Raw genomic sequence first — 21771 nt, 5'->3', positions numbered from 1 at the left:
GCGTTGAATAGACCAGTGGCGAATCTCGCGCCGAGTGCGATATTACGTGCCCCAATGCACGAATAAATCATCAATTATTCGTTTTATACAACACCTTGTCCATAACCACAGTACTGAATCAGTGAACGGCAACTCGGGAAGGTCCAAAAATAAAAGTAACAATTAGGCCGAGAATTCTAAACCAAACACTCGTAATGATTCGACCACACACTACAGTCACAGGAATCGCAAACTCTGCAAGGTCTAACGTTAGGACCTACATATGTACCTATTCTAACCGTTACGGCGTTTACTGATCACACTATCGTTAGATCGAGAACGCTAATGTTAGGTCTAAGCCGATCTGAGATGTCGGTAGATCGTAGGTCTAGACTATGTCTATTTCCGGCAATGATTTTGTATAAAACCACAGAAAAAAAATGAAATTACGGCTTCTCAACTTGATTTTGAGATCACTGTGATCCACGTAGCAGATCCGAGTCAAAAGTAAAAACACAGCCGTAGGACTAGGAGGCCCTACTAAAGGCCATACATATCACTCAGTACATGCAACTATAGCTGCAGCTGCATGCACACGTACGTTGCATGTACCCGATTACTGCGCCTTTCCTGTGAATGAACCAGTGCAGCGCTGCAGCCAGCACGTACATACATGTACTTTGCTTGTGAAGTCGAGCGGCCGTGCATTAGTAGCCCCCCGCGAAGCCGTGCATTAGTACCTGCTAACCGTGCAATAGGGGGCCTAATGCACGGCTGTCACTCTCAATGAGTTTGATAGGTATTTTCTAATGAATGTCACGTGACATGTACTTGGCCAATCACAATTCGACATCATTCTAAGGTGTTGTATAATGTGATATGTGATAAAACCTAAAATGGCATTAAAGATTTTATCACATATCACATTATACAACACCTTAGAATGATGTCGAATGATATATATATATATATATATATATATATATATATATATATAATATGATAAAGAAACAAATCATATCTTATTAATATACATATAAAAGAACGAACAAAGTCGTGGACGGTAAATTGTTCCATAACATAGTTTCAATATAACTGATACCTTCGTGATATCTTCAAGAGATTAGGTTAATCTCCTTAGCATTACTGAGATATGTCTGTTATAAAAGAAACTTATGAATGTCAGCATGAGAATGTCAGCATGAGAATTCACTTTACTTCTTAATGGTTGTTTTTGGTATGTCTTGGTTCCTTCCTTTTGGATGTTCTTTTTTGTCCTTATTTAATGCAAATCCGGTTCTTTCTATGTGATTCGTGATTTATGAAAGAGTGTATAACGACATAGAGTTTTAATATTGTATATTTGCTTACGGGATCCGCCTCGAAGGGTCAATGGCCTACTGCTAATTTTCTCCACCATTTATTTTAATTGTTATGTCAATTTTGAACACACATTTTTTAAATTTTAACTGTGATTATGTACTTTGCCAAAATAATTTTGGGTTTGTATTTGTATCTTTGATTTGATTGATTGTGTATTTATATGTTTTTTAACTGAACTTGTGGAAATAAACTAAACTGAAACTGAAATTCGTAATAGCAGATGCATTCCATCTGAGAGAGGAACATGAATTCAGAACAAGTAAGGAGTAAGAACAAGGTCTTGTTCCCATGTGACCTCACCGTCTTCAAAGTGTTCCAGGGCGAGTTGAAGCAGGTCTTGGTGCCCACATCTCACTATCTCGTGAATCGGCGCTACAACTTTCCTGTTGATTTCAGTCAGCAGCTGGAAATGAAACAGACAGTGAATATTTCATCTTGCCTCTCGCTAAAATTGTTCATGAAAAGTTTACCCTGTATAGATGGTGTGTGTGTGGGTTTTTTTCGTGCCCAGCCAAGGTAAACGAACAAAAAGTCGCACGCTGTGATTTTGTGTGAGGACTGAAAATAGGTGAAATGGGTCAACCTAGCTAATATCAAGTTTTTCATATTTTCTGAAAGAGCTATCCTTCTTCTACATTATTCTGTAGTTTGGGATCTTAACATGAATGTGCGAGTGTGATTTCAGCAGTTATTCTACAACCCTTTTTGCAGGTATATACAATGGTCAGGTATGTCTTTAGATGTCGCCTTTTATTTCTTGAAATTCTTTGCACACTCTTCACTTTCAAGTCTAATAACTTTTGAAAGGATAATGGTACTGCTTTGAAAGTTAGCGTTAATCACAGACAGAATGTGTTGATAGAACATGCTCAATTTCAGCTTAATCTGATAATCTCTTCATTGTTGTTGCTCCAGTGATTTTATGTCATGTGTTTTGTCCTTTTCATGGCACAGCTAGCACAGCTTGGTAAAGATTTTAAAGCGCTTGAATAGACCCTGTACTTCAGAGCCTGTTTTCTCAGTTCACACTCTTCCACAGTCTGTACTTTCTTTCCTGTATTAAGGTAGGTTAGGGGAGTCCATTTGAATTGAGTTATACATCATTTTAAAGCTTAGAGTCTGCTTTTTAAGAATCTGCTCTTAACTGAAATCCATGTCTGGCGACTTTTTGTTGGTTTTGTGATGCAGGGTCACATAATTATACAGAGAGAGAGGGAGAGAAGGGGGAGACGGGACTGGGTAGAATATAACCTTATACAGGCATTTATCCTGTTTCCCCTTTTCCATGATTTTTCTGGCGACCTCTTTGTTGCCCTCCCTGACAGCGAAGTGGAGCGGCGTGTCGTAGTTTTTGTCCCACACATGTAGTTTGGCGCCTTTGTTGATGAGCATGAGGGCGACACCCGTCTTCCCGTAAAAGCAGGCGGTAAGAAGAGGCGTCATGCCGTGTTTGTCCTCGCGCTATCAATGGCACACCGCGAGTTAAGTCGTGTAGCCAACATGTTTCAAAGCAAAGGGAAAGTTTGAATGATCATAGAATTACTGGCACGGTGACACAAAAGTTGTTGTAGTTGAATTATGATATATGATAATTCTTAATGTGTTGACCTCCCCAAACCCGCCCCAGTCTCCTTACAACAAACTATTATCTAAGTTTTGTTATCAACCTGGTACAGCTGATGAGCTCATTCTTTTGCACCAGCACTCACCTCACTCACCTCATTCTCTGTACATTATTATAATGTCTATATAAAATTTTGTTGTCGTAATGTGATGCCAGGATGACTCTCTTTGTTTTTCTCTTTTTTGTTCGATAGGTATACAAGATGCATGTTTTACCCGTTTTCCCTTTTTTTTCCTCTTTCAAGCTATGTGCTTATTTGACGACAGTCTTCTGCATTCAAACTCCCAAATGCATGCGCCATAATTCAGGCAGATCATTTAATTCATTTTATCCCGAGTGGTTGTTTTCTTGTTATTTTCTTTATCTGTATACGTATATCTTAGTTGTGTTCGGATGTACACGCTGAATGTTGTATTGTTTTGAACATAAAAAGAAATGACTGCATTTCGATTGTAATGCAGAAAATTCCAAATAAATTAATTTCAATAAAATTGAATTGAATATAATTGATGATGTTGTGGCGTCAATTTCGTGTGGGGTTGGCCCCAATATTGATTAGATTAAAAGCCTATCAAGAGCCAAATTTGCATGCAGAAGGTAGCATGATGACACCCGATCCACACACAAAGGCTATACACGGAGAATATGTGAATCGTTTTGCCCGAAGGACACAAGGACCACATGGAAAAGGCATAATGCTAAATGCGAAACTACAACATTGCCACTGCTCAAGGAGTTGCTGCTAGAGCTTGAGAAACTCCATCGGCCATCATGACCTAGGTTTAGAAGCCCTCTCGAAAGACCCATTGTTTCTTAAAAGATTAGAACAGACTCAGAAAATCCCCTCTATCGTGTGTTCATCTTTGCTCAATTTCAGGATAGTGTGATGCCTACGTTTAGGGCCTATACATACCTCTGTATCTATATTTTCCCTCATTTCCAGCATAATAGCTGCCGTCTTGGAGTTCCCGTCCGAAGCGGCTATGTGAAGTGGAGTGCGCCCTCTGTTGTCCCTCGCATATACGTCTGCCCCACCGTTCAAGAAACCGCACAAAAAGGCAAGTTTTAGATGAGAAAGAGAGAGAAAGAGACAAAAATAATGATGAAAATGTAAAGTGCTTAAAATCTTCACTCCTTATATTCAAAAGGTGATCTCATGAATCCTCTTAAGAAGAGTACCTTGGTCAGGGCTTTCTCCTTTCTAGCTGCTGCGGCAAAATGAAGCGGTCGTCTTTAGAAGCCTCGCCGAGGTCATTCACTTCTTTGTTTTGTAGAACAATCATGAAGAACCCGTTTTAAAATTTGGCAAGCAAACGATGTCATGATTATGGGAGAAAAATAGTGTTTGAGTATGTGTTTCATTTATAAAGCCATACTGTGAAATATATATCGGTTAATAAATTTCCAGTTTGTAATCTAATAGGTAGAGAGGGTTTTCTCGGTCACATGAACTCATATGTGTGTGTTTGTGTGTGTGTGTGTGTGTGTGTGTGTGTGTGTGTACGTGTGTGTGTGTGTGTGTGTGTGTGTGTGTGTGCTTGTGTGTGATTTCAGAGAAAGTGTATTTTGTAAAGACATTCCTCAATTAAGTGATGACAGTAAGAATTTTTGTGAAGGAAAAATTACTAAGGAAGAATGTTGGGAGTGTTTAAAAAGTATGAAATTAAATAAATCACCTGGGAATGATGAATTCACAGTTGAATTTTATCTTACATTTTGGCCACAAATAGGAAGTTTATTGGTTGAAGTTTTCAATGAAGCTTTTGAGAAAGGTTGTTCAGCAACGTCTCAAAAACAAGGTGTAATAACATTGATTGAAAAAGAGGGCAAAGATTCATTATTTATAAAGAATTATAGACCGATTACTTTGTTGAACACGGATTATAAGATGCTTTCTAAGATAATGGCAAAGCGAATAAAGGCAGTTTTATATGAGATTGTTCATTTGGATCAAGTTGGTTATATAGAAAACAGGTATATTGGTGAGGCTTTGCGTTTGATAGACGATATGATTTTTTATTGTAATAATCATTGCGAAGAAGAGGCATATTTGATAGCAGTTGATTTTGAAAAAGCGTTTGATTCAGTTTCACACAAATTCTTAATTAAGGTGTTAGAATTAGTTGGGTTTAGTGAATCGTTTTGTTCCTGGGTGAAAATCATGTATAATGGAATTAGTAGTTGTGTTATGAACGGAGGTGTTTCGACAGGTTATTTTGATATAAAGCGAGGGGTGAGGCAAGGCGACCCATTATCACCATATTTGTTTTTATTGGTAATGGAAATTCTGGCGCAGGCGGTGAGAAGGGATAATGGGATTAGAGGTATTCAGTTTGAGAATTTTGAGGTTCGACAAGTTTTATATGCTGATGACATGAATTTATTTGTTAGACATAGGTCATCAATTATCAGAATACAGGAAATATTTAAGGATTTTTATGAATTATGTGGCTTGAAGGTTAATATTGGTAAAACAAAGGTAATTAGTATAGGGAAGAAAAAGGGAGAACATGAATGATTACCCATGGGTAATGTTGTAACTGAAATAAAGATTTTAGGAGTGTATTTTGCATTGGATATTAAGGTCAAGGAAGAATTGAATTATAAAGAGATACTGAGTATGATTAAAAGACTTTTGGGATGGTGGAGACAAAGAGATTTGACTGTAATGGGAAAATATTTTTGCTCAAAACATATGCTCTGTCTAAATTATATTATGTTTCTTCATCAATAGAGGTTCCAAAGTGGGTAGTGGCAGATATTAATAAAATTTGTTTTGAATTTATATGGAATGGTAAAGATCGAATTAAAAGGGTTATTTGTTATCAGGATTATAGTGAGGGCGGTCTTAGAATGACAAATTTTGAATTGTTTGTTAAGAGTCAACGAATTATGTGGTTGAAGCGATTGTTATATGGTGAGAAGCTCATGGGATGGAAACTTTGTTTTGATTATATTTTTAGGACTGCGGGAGGAAGATTCATATTTTTGTGCAGTTATGATATACGATTTCTAAAGTTTAATGTACCATTGTTTTATTTAGAAATTTTGAGGGCATGGCAAGAAATGGAGAATAACCGGAATTATCAAGAAGGCAAGATTAATCCAATTTTTTTTAATAATAAGGATTATTTGTGTAAAGGGAAAATGATTTTTTGTGAAAATTTATATAGGAAAAATATTTATTTAGTGAAGCAAATTTTGGAAAAAGATCGTATGAGATCAGCAGTATATTTTCACAGGTTAGGATTAGATAGTGAAAATATAGTTAAAGTTTGGGAAATAGGGAAGGTTGTTGTTAGAAGCCAGAAATTTGAGGGAAATATATATGATTTTTATTCTGTTGATAAAGAGGAATATAATATTTCTTTGAAAATTTTTGAGAATGTAATTTTATTGAAAGATGTTTCATTTAGAAAGGTGTATGAACTCTTTGTTACAAATTTACAGCATTTGTATATTTTACGAATGAAAGATGGCCAAAATGATTATTTGTTTTCGAAAAAGGAAATTACACATATATTTTTAAGACCAAGAATGACAACACTTCTAACAAAACTTAGGGAATTTCAGTATAAATTATTACATGGAGTTGTTTATACAAAGGAAAATCTTTTTGAGTTTGGTTTCATTGCAAATAACCGGTGTTCTTTTTGTGAGCAATCGGTAGAAACATATAAACATTTATTTTGGGATTGTGTGTATGTTAAGAATATGTGGCAGGAAGTGATAGATAGGTTTGAGATGGCAGATCTTCGAAATATAGAGTGGAGAGATGTTCATTTTGGTGTTACGGGAAGGGATCCAAAAGTAAAATTTTATAATACAATAATTTTCATTTTGAAATATATCATTTTTAGATCTAGGTCGGAGGGAAAAATTCCTACTTTGGAGGAAATTTGTAAAAGAATAATAAGTTTTCGGGATGAAGAAAAAGAAATTGCTATAAAAAGAAATAAGTTGGGATTACATTTGCTGAAATGGGAAAATGTTTCTGAAACGAGAGCTTAAGTATTGTTTTGTTTTATTTTTATTTTTATTAGTACAGTGTAGTTATCAGTGGTAAAGGCAATATAATGTGCCATTGGCCGCGCGCGGGGAGGGATAAGTTTTTGGTGGTGTAAAAGTTATAGGATTTTGTCCGCAGCTAGGAGTTTGATGAGTTTTGTTTGATGAATTTGAATGGGTATTTGGAGCGGTATTTGGGTGCGGGCGGACGATGCTTTTCTGCATACGGCCCATTACACGCTTGTATGTTGTACGTATCAATCAACATTTGGAAGTCGTTTTCGTTAGGAAGGAAGGTGGTATCGCTTCGGGTGTGTTTGTGTGTGGGGTGTATTTGTGTATGTGTGTTTTTGGTGTTGGTGTGTATGTGTGTTGGTGTTTGGGGTGTATGTGTGTGGTGGTTGTGGATGTATGTGTTTGGGGTTGTGGTGGGGGTGTGGGATAGGTTTGAGTGCATCGGGGTTGGTGGGGATGGGGATTAACGTATTTTTGTTGCTTTTTTATGTATATACCCTTGTTATATACCCTTATATACTCGATTTATAATCGAGTTGTTATGTTGAAGAGAGATGATTGGCAGTATAAGTATACCATAGTCAAAGATATATATATATATATATGTATATATATATATATTTGTACATGTCAATACTTTCTCGTCAAGAAATGGTCAGTAGGATTGATTTATAATTGAGTTGTTATGTTGAAGGGAGATGATTGGCAGTATAAGTTGGTAATGGATTTGTCTTTTGAATGGCATTTGTACCGTTTTTATGTTCATGTTACACCCAGAATGGGTTGATTTATGATTGATTTGAATGAAATCAGTAAAATATCATTGAAAAACAAAAAAAGTGTGTGTGTGTGTGTGTGTGTGTGTGTGTGTGTGTGTGAGTGTGTGTGTTGGTGGGTGTTGTAGTTGTAGTTGTTAGGATTTAAATGGTGTGTACAGTTCTGGTCGAGGAGAGGATTTAGCTTTTATGTACGCTACACGTTTTGCGAGGTATTCAGAAACCACTCTATGAGATGTCAGAGATCATGCAATTCTAAGGGATATCAATAGTTTATTTGACGAAAATCGGTTTTGAAATGGCTGAGATATCCAAAAACAAGGTGAAACAAAGAGATCCTAATATATAAAAGGCGTGGCCTGTAGTCTTTCATTATTATCACTTTTTTTGTGGATATATCGGCCATTTGAAAACTAATTTCATCAAAGAAACGTTGAATCCTTCTTAAAATTACATGCTCTTTCATATTTCATAAGAGGTTTCCCATTATATCTCACTTAGGAATGTCCAAAACATGAATCCCCATCTCAACCAATGCTGTACAGCCCCTTTGATGATTAGGATAGATGTAGATTTGTTTTGGTTGAGAGGGGAAGGGTTGGTTGGGTTTTCTGAATGATTTCATTCTAGATTTGTAAACTGTACTTTTTTATGTATATGTCATTGTAAGTGAGAAGGAGTTACATAATTCAATATATCTTAAGGGATATAGGTTTGGTACATGTCAATACTTTCTCGTGAAGAAATATTGTCAGTAGGGTTGATTCATAATCGAGTTATCTATGTTGAAGAGGGATTATTTGCAGTATGAATTGACAAATGGATTTGTTTGTATTTTGAATTGCATTTGTACCCTTTTCTTTCATGTTACACCCAGAATTAGTTGATTTATGAATGATTTGAATGAAGTCAATAAATATCAAGGAAAAACAAATCAAACAGTCGCTGCTCACATTATGCGCTGGAAAGCAAGATAAGACAGCAAACTGAAATGGTAGTACGCAGCACCAAAATAACAGAAATGTGGGATGTCTGACTTGATGAGCCAAAGCTGTGTCTTATTTTCTTCCCTATCTCAATCATCTTCTCGACTTTCAACGCATGAGTAAATGCATCGTGACTTTCGGAGAGTACATAGTAAAATGGGACGTGATTACCTGCTCCCCGTAGAACAAGAAGCCTGGCCATCTCCACGTTATCATTCTGAGCGGCATAATGGAGGGCGCTGTAGTTTTCTCCGTCGTGTTCATTGATCTTGTTTTTTACATCTTCTTCATTGAGTTCCTTAAGCAGGTTCTCGAGGTCGGATAGTTGTCCAGAGCGGGCGAGCTGATGACAGGGCAACCATGTTAATGTATGCAGTGAGTGTCAATGTTCCGTGACAGATTACTAATGCAACTCCTTAAAATGTTACGACCAAAATCCCACTGAGAATGATCGTACAAAAGAACCAATAAACTAATGTTCAGGCAGCTTATTAAAGGACAAGTTCACCTTCATAAACATAAGGATTGAGAAAATGCAACAATATTAGTAGAACACATCAGTGAAAGTTTGAGGAAAATTGGACAATCGATGCAAAAGTTATGAATTTTTTAAATTTTTGTGTTGGAACCGCTGGATGAGGAGACTACTACAGCTTGTGAGTCATATGCGTACAACAGTATAAAGAAAATATAAAAGAAAATTCAACATATTTTCACTTTTTTCGCATAATAAAAGGGCAATTGACTTGCCTCTTTCTAAAGGCAGGGGGAATAATATTACCCATAACATTTATCGGTAACGAGTCAGGGGAATGTGTACTTTTTTTTCAAAAGATGGAATTTTGTGAAATTCTCTTTATATTTTCCTTATATTGTTGTACGCATGTGACATCTAAGTTATTCATACACTGCAGTAGTCTTCTCATCCAGCGGGTACTGCACAAAAACTTCAAAAATTCATAACTTTTGAACGGATTGTCTGATTTTCCTCAAACTTTCAATGATGTGTTCTACTAATATTGCTACATTCTCTCAATCCTTATGTTTATGAAGGTGAACTTGTCCTTTAACGGTGATATTTTCGGTACAGAACAGTTATCAATAGAAACAATTAGATATCTCAGTGCAATGATAATGTAATGATGCCAGGTAAAAACGTCAGAGGCAAAAATGTCAGATGTAAAAAGTCAGAGGTAAAATATTAGAGGTAAAATTGTCGAGGTAAAATGATAGAAGTATCCACACATGCGTTACGCTCTTGTCATATTCGTTGTATACATGTACTTCTTACATTCTTAACAGTGCAACCTTATAAAATCTATGCAATTCGCTCATTTTTACAAAATGTGTGATGTGCATTTAAGAGTGGTGTTGTTGTTCTTTAAAATTCATGGAGCTCTATGCCAGGTGGACAATTTGCTCCAAAATAATATTTATTTAAATAATTACTTAAATTTAATTACAAAAACCTACACTATACTTCATATTTCATTTCATTTCAATTTATTTTCATATTTCTCACATATATCACAATAAAGTATATAGATACAAAAATTATACAAAACATAATTTAGATGAGACTTCATCGGAATGTACAAAAGTTTGATTTGGTACAAACACAAGGTCTGTATACATGCGAATTAAACTGTGGTCATGATGCGAAAAAAAATATGATGGGGCCTGCGTAAAAGCATTAGCTTGTATAGCCGCAGGTCCCGTGATAAATCTGATTATATTATTTACCAAAGGGAAAAAAAAAACTTATCATAAAAGAATTATGATTAATATTTACAAATCAGATAGTCACAGGAAAAAAAAAGGTATAGGTTTTAGGGAAAACAAATTTCGTCTGCGTACTCCTGCACTGAACTGCAGGGTTTCGCCATTCCCGTCGACGGGGGGTTGAGGACCCGCCCGCCGACGCCTGCGAAGTTTCGGCCTCTCCCGGGGGCATGCGCCTATAATATAGGTTTTCCCATCCATTTTCGCACTTTGTCATTCAATTTCAAAGATTTATTATTCAATTTCGTCCCGAAAAGCACGTGGAACGCAAATTCTAACTTCAATTTCGTCAATTGTCATTATAATTCGTTTTTCGTCAAACATTTTCGAAGACATAGCATTCAAAATTGTCAATTGTCATTTAAATTCACCCTCCCGCTGACGGATCGCAGAATGTGAAAATCAAATTCGTTTTTGTTCACACAATTTCATGAAATTTTCATTTAGATTAGCCAGATGTTGTCGATTCTTTATTTTGAGGGTGAACCAACTTTAAGCCGACATAGTCTCTCGTAAATTGTATTGTTACACATTATGACCACTTGCATAGACAATGCACACCAAAATTGATTGAAGGATAAACGACAGTCAAAAGTCATAACCCAGGACAGTATGTCAGTGTCACCTCTTGAACTTTAACTCGTAATTTTCAGGTTTTCGCATCATAATGCATGAAGCAAACTTTAAAGTTTCTATCCTGGTAAGCAGCAAATTATTATGTTATCCATTCTTTGACATTAAACAGGCTACAATTCTACACTTAAATTTTTGTCTTTTCCTCTCTATTTTTGCGATTGTTACAGAGAAATTGGCGATGATTCAAGCATATACAATCTATACAGTACCTATGTGCACATATACATAGTATACACATACAGTTCTTACTGTGTTCTCGTTCCATTCCTTAACCATTTTTATCCAAAAAAGAAAGTACATTACATGTTCTGGCATTCTGTAGATAAAGTGAATTGAGTTTGAATTTATGTAGCGATACCTCAGGATGGAAACACGCTTGGTGAAAGGACTAGATAATGCTAATACATGTTTGTGTTAAATGTATATTGATTTTCACAGGTAACGTGTAATGAGATGGCGAACAGAGTGTATAAGGTTGCAACCATACTTGAATAGATACGATGTATAACACAAACACACACAAACACTCACACACACACACACACACACACACACATATATATATATATATATATATATATATATATATATATATATCGTTATAGGCCAATATAGAAGTAATGAAACAAGCTCACGCGGTTGACTGCAGATTCATCCGTACTTAAATATTGCAACTCTGAGTTTCATGCTACCTCCATGTGGTGCAATCATCAGGCAATCTGTGTGTGTATAATTTATATACATAAACAGTATATATATATATATATATATATGCATATATTCCTGCTGGAGGCTTGTTACAGTGGTGAAAAAATAATTAGATATTGCATATTGAAGGAGCATTATCACTAAGGAGAAAAAATTAATTCTGGGTCATGATGTTGGACATTCTGAGAAGCGATAAAGCCAGGGTTACGGATCACGAGATTTCAATGTCATATCATAATACAGTAATATGTCCTGTCTATGGACATCGACGAGCTAGGCTCGACGGCATCCACCGCACCTAGATGGAACATTCTTCGGACGATACGTCAGTCCTGGGTCTTGATCGTGATTTAATGAATTTAGGAGTCTTATGCATAAGTGGAACAATTCTAATTTCCGTTTTTTTTCCACAGTGATATAATGCGCACGGCACAACCTCAAGAGGTTGTGCCGTGATCATACCAGACAATAGGGAGTCTAATCAATCACGGCGCAAAGCGTCTAAGTAGCCCGCTGCCCGGGCGCGTATTCATTTTAGACGGCACAGATTGGAGACCCTAAAAATCTATTAGGGACCCTAAACCTAATCCTAACCCTAATCCTAATCCTAACCCTAACCATCAAACCCTAACCCTAACCCTAACCCCAACCCTAACCCTAACCCTAATCCTAACGCTAACCATAACCATAAACCCTAACGCAACGTTTTTCCCAAAGGTTTAATACGCGCCATGCCCCAATTTGTGTCGTCTTTAAAAAAAAAAAAACGCTGCCCGGGCGGTATTTTTTCCCCAATTATTATTAGCAGTAAACCGCCCTCTGTAGCTCAATAGGGAGTTTTCGCTACACGACGGGAAGACCGAGAATACGCGGAAGCAATCAGCTGTGACAGTCCCCGTACTCGGACTCCTGTCCCCATATCTAAGCAGTTTCGCTTTCCTGTACAGGACGGAGGCATGGGGACAAGATCGCTGATTGGCTGGCTGACTGGCTGGCTCACTCCTACCCAGCATCGGGTCCGAACGCTATTTTGGCAGAGTACCGTACCCGTTTTCCTCAGGACGGGACGTTTCTCGGATTTGATCATGAGCAGAAGCAAATTTTGCACACGGCACGCTCAACTCCCGGCCGCGTCGTGCTTGCGAAAACTCCCTAATATCAGAAAGGGCTCGTAGATCGTTGTGAGGTAACCCCACGTGATGGGGTAGCAATTTGTGGGGTGTCGCAATTTGTGAGGTGTCGCGATCCCTAGCCAACGATTCCTACACCGCGCGGAAGATAGTCTTATGCGGTTATTAAACACGAGAGGGCGACATAAAAAGTTTGGCCAGAGTTTGGAGTTTAGAGTTTTTCGATCTATGGTGCCCCATTGTGTGCCCACCAAAAAGGTTCTATACTATCATGTAATATAAAATAGCATACATACTTTTGATACAGGCCGGCAGTGCATGACAAAAGTTATAGTGCACGTAAAATATAACGATTGCAGACGATAACACACTATCGATTTGATACCGGTTTTTGCTCCCTCATTTTAATAATCGAGTACTGAATCCCGCACCTCATCGACGCGATTGCGCCACAATCGCGATATGCTTTGCTCGATATTATCGTTATTCTCAATTCTCGCTGGCTATGCCAACAACTTATCTGTGTGGGACTAGACTTTCAGCGGTAGATTTAAACATGGAAGCTGAAATGAACAGGTTCGCTACTTTTACAGAGACTGATCTATATAAACAGTATCTTAGACAATAAGGACACAAAGGATGCCCTACGAATTTTGGACTCCTACTGTTTTGAAAGAGGAATCAATCCGACGGATATTGAGCAAGTCAACCCAAGATTTGTGCCGCTTTCTCCGTACATTCTACGCGGAAGTGCACCGTGGAAATGGGCAGCGTGTGTACAGTATACCGGTACGCTAAGCGCTCTTTGATCACGCTACGCTATGAACTTTTACTACAACATTTACAACACACTCTCGGAATCCACATGTGCAGCAATGGTGACTTCAATGATGCCTGGCACGAGCCTTGTGTTTAAATCCAGTAGATCCCTAATCCTACAAAACATCATCTAGTCCTGGTCCTGGACCCACAGTGCAGTAAGTAAACTTAGGGCGTCTAACGTGTTACTGTTAGATCCATGGTAGACCTATTGTAGGGTCAAGTGTTAACGTTAGCTCTGTCGCTCGTAAGTGACGTAGATCTAGTATAAGTATTAACGTTAGGCCAGGGCCCCTAGACCTAACCTATCGTAGGGCCTAGAAAACGTTAGATATAACCACGTAGACCCTAGACTCTATAGTTGAATTTGGATCTTCAGGATTTTGTGTACACAGGTTGAAAGAAACTGGTATTATTGCTTGTCTAGACACGTGTAGAGTCTTAATTTTAAATGATCTAGGCTTTCGTATTTTTTCAATTTATCTTGCCTGGGTATGTATGCTATTTTATATAACACATAGTGCATGACATCTTATTGCACTATAACAAGTATCAAGCACCTCCAAATTCTGAATTTGCCCTCAGGCAATTATATTCAATTCGGCCTGCGGCCTCGTTGAATATAACTGGCCTTCGGGGCAAATTCAGAATTTGTCGGTGCTTATATTGTTATAGTGCATTCAGCCTCATGCACTATATATATAATATAAAATAGCATACATACTTATGATACAGGCCGGCAGTGCATAACAAAAGTTATAGTGCACGCAAAATATAACGATTGCAAGCGATAACCCACTATAGATTTGATATCGGTTTTTGCTCCCTCATTTTAATCATCGAGTACTGAATCCCGCACCTTATCGACGCGATTGCGCCACAACCGCGATATGCTTTGCTCGATATTATCGTTATACTCGATTCTCGCTGGCTATGCCAGCAATTTATCTGTGTGGGACTAGACTTTCAGCGGTAGATTTAAACATGGAAGCTGAAATGAACAGGTTGGCTACTTTTACAGAGACTGATCTATATAAACAGTATCTTAGACAATAAGGACACAAAGGATGCCATTAAATACGCCCTACGAATTTTGGACTCCTACTGTTCTGAAAAAGGAATCAATCCGACGGGTATTGAGCAAGTCAACCCAAGATTTGTGCCGTTTTCTCCGTACATTCTACCCGGAAGTGCGCCGTGCCGTGGAAATGGGCAGCGTGTGTACGGTATACGCTAAGCGCTCTTTGATCACGCTACGCTATGAACTTTTACTACGACATTTACAACACACTCTCGGAATCCACATGTACAGCAATGGTGACTTCAATGATGCCTGGCACGAGCCTTGTGTTTAAATCCAGTAGATCCCTAATCCTACAAAACATCATCTAGTCCTAGTCCTGGACCCACAGTGCAGTAAGTAGGGCGTCTAACGTGTGACTGTTAGATCCATGGTAGACCTATTGTAGGGTCAAGTGTTAACTAACGTTAGCTCTGTCGCTCGTAAGTGACGTAGATCTAGTATAACGTTAGGCCAGGGCCCCTAGACCTTACCTATCGTAGGGCCTAGAAAACGTTAGATAACCACGTAGACCCTAGACTCTATAGCTGAATTTGGATCTTCAGGATTTTGTGTACACAGGTTGAAAGAAACTGGTATTATTGCTTGTCTAGACACGTGTAGAGTCTTAAATGATCTAGGCTTTCGTATTTTTTCAATTTATCTTGCCTGGATATGTATGCTACTTTAAACACATAGTGCATGACATCTTATTGCACTATAACAAGTAGCACCACCTCCAAATTCTGAATTTGCCCTCAGGCAATTATATTCAATTCGGCCTGCGGCCTCATTGAATATAACTGGCCTTCGGGGCAAATTCAGAATTTGTCGGTGCTTATATTGTTATAGTGCATTCAGCCTCATATACTATATATATAATAGTAAATAGGTAGAGTGAAATTTGCGTTGTGATTGGTTAGATAGTATCACGTGATCGTGCACAAACTTTGTTATAGTGGCACGACCGTGCCACTATAACGCTTACAGTGCGTGCCTACGCTTAGGTACGGAGAGATTCGCGCAAGGCCTAGGGAGGGCGGCCGACGGACGTAAGACAAGGCCAAACATAGAACCTCTTTGGACAAGGCCAAGCATTTCAACGTCATGCGCGCGTAGAGCTCTCTGGATCATGGACGCAGAATGTAGGAGTTTATCATAAGCGAGTCTGCTCTGTGATGTGCAATACGCATACACGGCTGTACGTACTAGCGTCGCACGCTGTGTACAGTTTGTACGTAAACTACGCTAGGTTGCGGTTCTGCGTGCAACGAGTGCAGTGCCGGCGGTACGGTGAGTCTTGTTAGATCTAAATTAGGGCCTAGACCTACGGAAATACATGTAGATTGAGGGACCTATTTACTATAATAATTAGTGCATGTTCTATTATACAAATGATGCACAGGATAGAGTGCGTTAGTGTAGGCGTAGTGCACTCGAGGGTATTTACAATTGTGAAACATGCACGAGGCGAAGCCGAGTGCATGTTGCACTACATTGTAAATACCCGAGAGTGAGCTACGCCTACACTAACGCCACGAAATAATCCTGTGCATCATTTGTTTTATAAAATGGGTCAAAAATTCGAAAACTAACATCATTTTTCAGCGTTTTTCACGTACCTTTGTGGGTCAAGACGTCCGAAGATGTTCGTCCCAAACTTTTACGCACGTCGCACTCGCGGAAGTCCCGCATATACAGTATAAGTATAATGGGGGGTTGGGTTTCCGGACACCCGCATGAAAACTTACTTATTTTACATAGAATATGCACCCTTTACCTTAAAGACTTGATATAGACTCCTCATATAGGCCTACTAGACAACATACTCTGAAAACGGCGTGAGAATTAACCTGCTAAATCGTTGGATTTGCTCTTCAAAGTGACTCCATGTACGCGTCCGGTCCCAAAACGCTTGGTCTACTGTACTGTACAAAGTGTACGTATAGTACAGTATACGTACGTACGCCACATATTATGTTATGCACAAGGGAAGACAGGCCGGCCGGCCGGCAGCCCGAACTAGAAGTTGTTTACAGGATTGACAGCGCGTACGCGTATGCATGCAATTCATCAAAGGAGCCGCCGCGCGCACAGACGATCGGCAATCTACCATAGGATTACAGGCAGTGCAGTTGTACTGAAGTAAAGGAAGGAGGTGTGTCTCATTTCAGCGCTTCCTATTGGCTACATTCTTGAACCCATTTTATAATACATACTGAACGGTGAGTGCTTACTCTATATATAAATAGTGCATGCTCTATGATGCACTATACTGGATTAGAGAACGACAGGGATAATTTAGTATTTGGAGTTCTATAGTCCAGTACTGGTGCATCATTATAAAATGGGTTCAAGAATGTAGCCAATAGGAAGCGCTGAAATGAGACACACCTCCTTCCTTTACTTCAGTACAACTGCACTGCCTGTAATCCTATGGTAGATTGCCGATCGTCTGTGCGCGCGGCGGCTCTTTTGATGAATTGCATGCATACGCGTACGCGCTGTCAATCCTGTAAACAACTTCTAGTTCGGGCTGCCGGCCGGCAGGCCTGTCTTCCCTTGTGCATAACATATGTGGCGTACGTACGTATACTGTACTATACGTACACTTTGTACAGTACAGTAGACCAAGCGTTATGGGACCGGACGCGTACATGGAGTCACTTTGAAGAGCAAATCCAACGATTTAGCAGGTTAATTCTCACGCCGTTTTCAGAGTATGTTGTCTAGTAGGCCTATATGAGGAGTCTATATCAAGTCTTTAAGGTAAAGGGTGCATATTCTATGTAAAATAAGTAAGTTTTCATGCGGGTGTCCGGAAACCCAACCCCCCATTGTACTTATACACACTGTACTGTATGTGCGGGACTTCCGCGAGTGCGACGTGCGTAAAAGTTTGGGACGAACATCTTCGGACGTCTTGACCCACAAAGGTACGTGAAAAACGCTGAAAAATGATGTTAGTTTTCGAATTTTCGACCCATTTTATAAAACAAATGATGCACAGGATTATTTCGTGGCGTTAGTGTAGGCGTAGCTCACTACGCCTACACTAACGCACTCTATCCTGTGCATCATTTGTATATTATAAAATGGGTTCAAGAATGTAGCCAATAGGAAGCGCTGAAATGAGTCACGTGTGCTTTGGTTATTCTAGTCCCATTGCACTGCGTGTTAAATCCTATTGCCGATCGTCTGTGCGCGCGGCGGCTCCTTTGAATTGCATGCATACGAGCTGTCAATCCTGTAAACAACTTCTAGTTCGGGCTGCCGCCCGGCCGGCCTTTCTTCCCTTGTGCATAACATGTGTGGCGTACGTATACTCTTATTATACGTACAGTACAGTAGACCAAGCGTTGTGGGACCGGACGCGTACATGGAGTCACTTTGAAGGGCAAATCCAACGATTTAGCAGGTTAATTCTCACGCCGTTTTCAGAGTATGTTGTCTAGTAGGCCTATATGAGGAGTCTATATCAAGTCTTTAAGGTAAAGGGTGCATATTCTATGTAAAATAAGTAAGTTTTCATGCGGGAACTAGAAGTGTCCGGAAACCCAACCCCCCATTATACTTATATACATGTGCGGGATTTCCGAGTGCGACGTGCGTAAATGTTTGGGACGAACATCTTCGGACGTCTTGACCCATAAAGGTACGTGAAAAACGCTGAAAAATGCTGTTAGTTTTCGAATTTTCGACCCATTTTATAAAACAAATGATGCACAAGATTATTTCGTGGCGTTAGTGGAGATGCAGCTCACTCTCGGGTATTTACAATGTAGTGCAACATGCACTCGGCTTCGCCTCGTGCATGTTTCACAATTGTAAATACCCTCGAGTGCACTACGCCTACACTAACGCCACGAAATAATCCTGTGCATCATTTGTTTTATAAAATGGGTCAAAAATTCGAAAACTAACATCATTTTTCAGCGTTTTTCACGTACCTTTGTGGGTCAAGACGTCCGAAGATGTTCGTCCCAAACTTTTACGCACGTCGCACTCGCGGAAGTCCCGCATATACAGTATAAGTATAATGGGGGGTTGGGTTTCCGGACACCCGCATGAAAACTTACTTATTTTACATAGAATATGCACCCTTTACCTTAAAGACTTGATATAGACTCCTCATATAGGCCTACTAGACAACATACTCTGAAAACGGCGTGAGAATTAACCTGCTAAATCGTTGGATTTGCTCTTCAAAGTGACTCCATGTACGCGTCCGGTCCCAAAACGCTTGGTCTACTGTACTGTACAAAGTGTACGTATAGTACAGTATACGTACGTACGCCACATATTATGTTATGCACAAGGGAAGACAGGCCGGCCGGCCGGCAGCCCGAACTAGAAGCTGTTTACAGGATTGACAGCGCGTACGCGTATGCATGCAATTCATCAAAGGAGCCGCCGCGCGCACAGACGATCGGCAATCTACCATAGGATTACAGGCAGTGCAGTTGTACTGAAGTAAAGGAAGGAGGTGTGTCTCATTTCAGCGCTTCCTATTGGCTACATTCTTGAACCCATTTTATAATACATACTGAACGGTGAGTGCTTACTCTATATATAAATAGTGCATGCTCTATGATGCACTATACTGGATTAGAGAACGACAGGGATAATTTAGTATTTGGAGTTCTATAGTCCAGTACTGGTGCATCATTATAAAATGGGTTCAAGAATGTAGCCAATAGGAAGCGCTGAAATGAGACACACCTCCTTCCTTTACTTCAGTACAACTGCACTGCCTGTAATCCTATGGTAGATTGCCGATCGTCTGTGCGCGCGGCGGCTCCTTTGATGAATTGCATGCATACGCGTACGCGCTGTCAATCCTGTAAACAACTTCTAGTTCGGGCTGCCGGCCGGCAGGCCTGTCTTCCCTTGTGCATAACATATGTGGCGTACGTACGTATACTGTACTATACGTACACTTTGTACAGTACAGTAGACCAAGCGTTATGGGACCGGACGCGTACATGGAGTCACTTTGAAGAGCAAATCCAACGATTTAGCAGGTTAATTCTCACGCCGTTTTCAGAGTATGTTGTCTAGTAGGCCTATATGAGGAGTCTATATCAAGTCTTTAAGGTAAAGGGTGCATATTCTATGTAAAATAAGTAAGTTTTCATGCGGGTGTCCGGAAACCCAACCCCCCATTGTACTTATACACACTGTACTGTATGTGCGGGACTTCCGCGAGTGCGACGTGCGTAAAAGTTTGGGACGAACATCTTCGGACGTCTTGACCCACAAAGGTACGTGAAAAACGCTGAAAAATGATGTTAGTTTTCGAATTTTCGACCCATTTTATAAAACAAATGATGCACAGGATTATTTCGTGGCGTTAGTGTAGGCGTAGCTCACTACGCCTACACTAACGCACTCTATCCTGTGCATCATTTGTATATTATAAAATGGGTTCAAGAATGTAGCCAATAGGAAGCGCTGAAATGAGTCACGTGTGCTTTGGTTATTCTAGTCCCATTGCACTGCGTGTTAAATCCTATTGCCGATCGTCTGTGCGCGCGGCGGCTCCTTTGAATTGCATGCATACGAGCTGTCAATCCTGTAAACAACTTCTAGTTCGGGCTGCCGCCCGGCCGGCCTTTCTTCCCTTGTGCATAACATGTGTGGCGTACGTATACTCTTATTATACGTACAGTACAGTAGACCAAGCGTTGTGGGACCGGACGCGTACATGGAGTCACTTTGAAGGGCAAATCCAACGATTTAGCAGGTTAATTCTCACGCCGTTTTCAGAGTATGTTGTCTAGTAGGCCTATATGAGGAGTCTATATCAAGTCTTTAAGGTAAAGGGTGCATATTCTATGTAAAATAAGTAAGTTTTCATGCGGGAACTAGAAGTGTCCGGAAACCCAACCCCCCATTATACTTATATACATGTGCGGGATTTCCGAGTGCGACGTGCGTAAATGTTTGGGACGAACATCTTCGGACGTCTTGACCCATAAAGGTACGTGAAAAACGCTGAAAAATGCTGTTAGTTTTCGAATTTTCGACCCATTTTATAAAACAAATGATGCACAAGATTATTTCGTGGCGTTAGTGGAGATGCAGCTCACTCTCGGGTATTTACAATGTAGTGCAACATGCACTCGGCTTCGCCTCGTGCATGTTTCACAATTGTAAATGCCCTCGAGTGCGCTACGCCTCCACTAACGCACTCTATCCTGTGCATCATTTGTATACTAATGAAAACGGGGCCAATTGAACAATGGCGGGCGCGCACAAAAGAGGTCGACTACCAGAAACGTGTGGTACCCTCGCGAATGCCCGACTTCTCGACCTCTTTGCTAATGGCGGGTCGTTCAATTCTCGCTATCGCCAATGACGTAAAAAGTACCCGGATGTTGATTTAAGCGTCATTTACGGTGCATTATGGGGTAGTCCGGTAGCAAAGTCACTTCCGTTCGTACGCGCGTGATACGTGACTAATGCTATTTACACACACAACCGACTGTATTCTACGTGTACTTCCGGTTTTCTCGACTTGAATTACAGCTTTAATATGATTTGAAATTTCTCCATTCTTAAGAAATTGCTGTTAATACGACTTTTGGTTGTTGCTGCGAAGCTGCCATGTGTTGTTCGCACGACAATAAATGAAAAAAATCTGCAGAAATAGGACCCTTACTGGCATGCGAGACGTGACGTGGCCGCGTGGGTGAAGTTTGCGGGTGACTCCACAGCGCAGTACGTGCACGCGCGACTTACTAGTAGTGGTAGTATATGTACTCAGTAGTAGGCCTAGTGCCTACGTATATTGTACGTACTTACTTGGAAGAAGTTGCTTCGGAGACAGGATAAGTTCGAGATCACTGTTCGTTCCCGATTG

At 39.8% G+C, this 21771-nt stretch overlaps 1 protein-coding gene across 1 annotated transcript in view; it reads right to left on the bottom strand.

Moving 5' to 3' along the window:
• LOC139726887 (transient receptor potential cation channel subfamily A member 1-like) overlaps positions 1-10754 on the bottom strand; it is a 65976-nt gene extending 55222 nt beyond the window's left edge. Inside the window, exons 1-5 of the mRNA XM_071637881.1 lie at positions 10629-10754; positions 8943-9114; positions 3900-4012; positions 2614-2823; positions 1663-1765 (exon numbers count right to left, since the gene is read on the bottom strand). Coding sequence (XP_071493982.1) covers positions 1663-1765; positions 2614-2823; positions 3900-4012; positions 8943-9114; positions 10629-10754 — 724 coding nt within the window. The remainder of the gene's footprint in view (positions 1-1662; positions 1766-2613; positions 2824-3899; positions 4013-8942; positions 9115-10628) is intronic.
• Positions 10755-21771: the final 11017 nt, after the last annotated feature.

This window comes from Diadema antillarum, unplaced genomic scaffold (genome assembly GCF_040938485.1).
Source record: "Diadema antillarum isolate AM-2024a unplaced genomic scaffold, OU_Dant_1.0 seq00000103_RagTag, whole genome shotgun sequence".
Taxonomy (NCBI): Eukaryota; Metazoa; Echinodermata; class Echinoidea; order Diadematoida; family Diadematidae; genus Diadema; species Diadema antillarum.
Note: the sequence above shows the minus strand (reverse complement) of the source record. Positions and strands in the feature narration are given on the sequence as shown.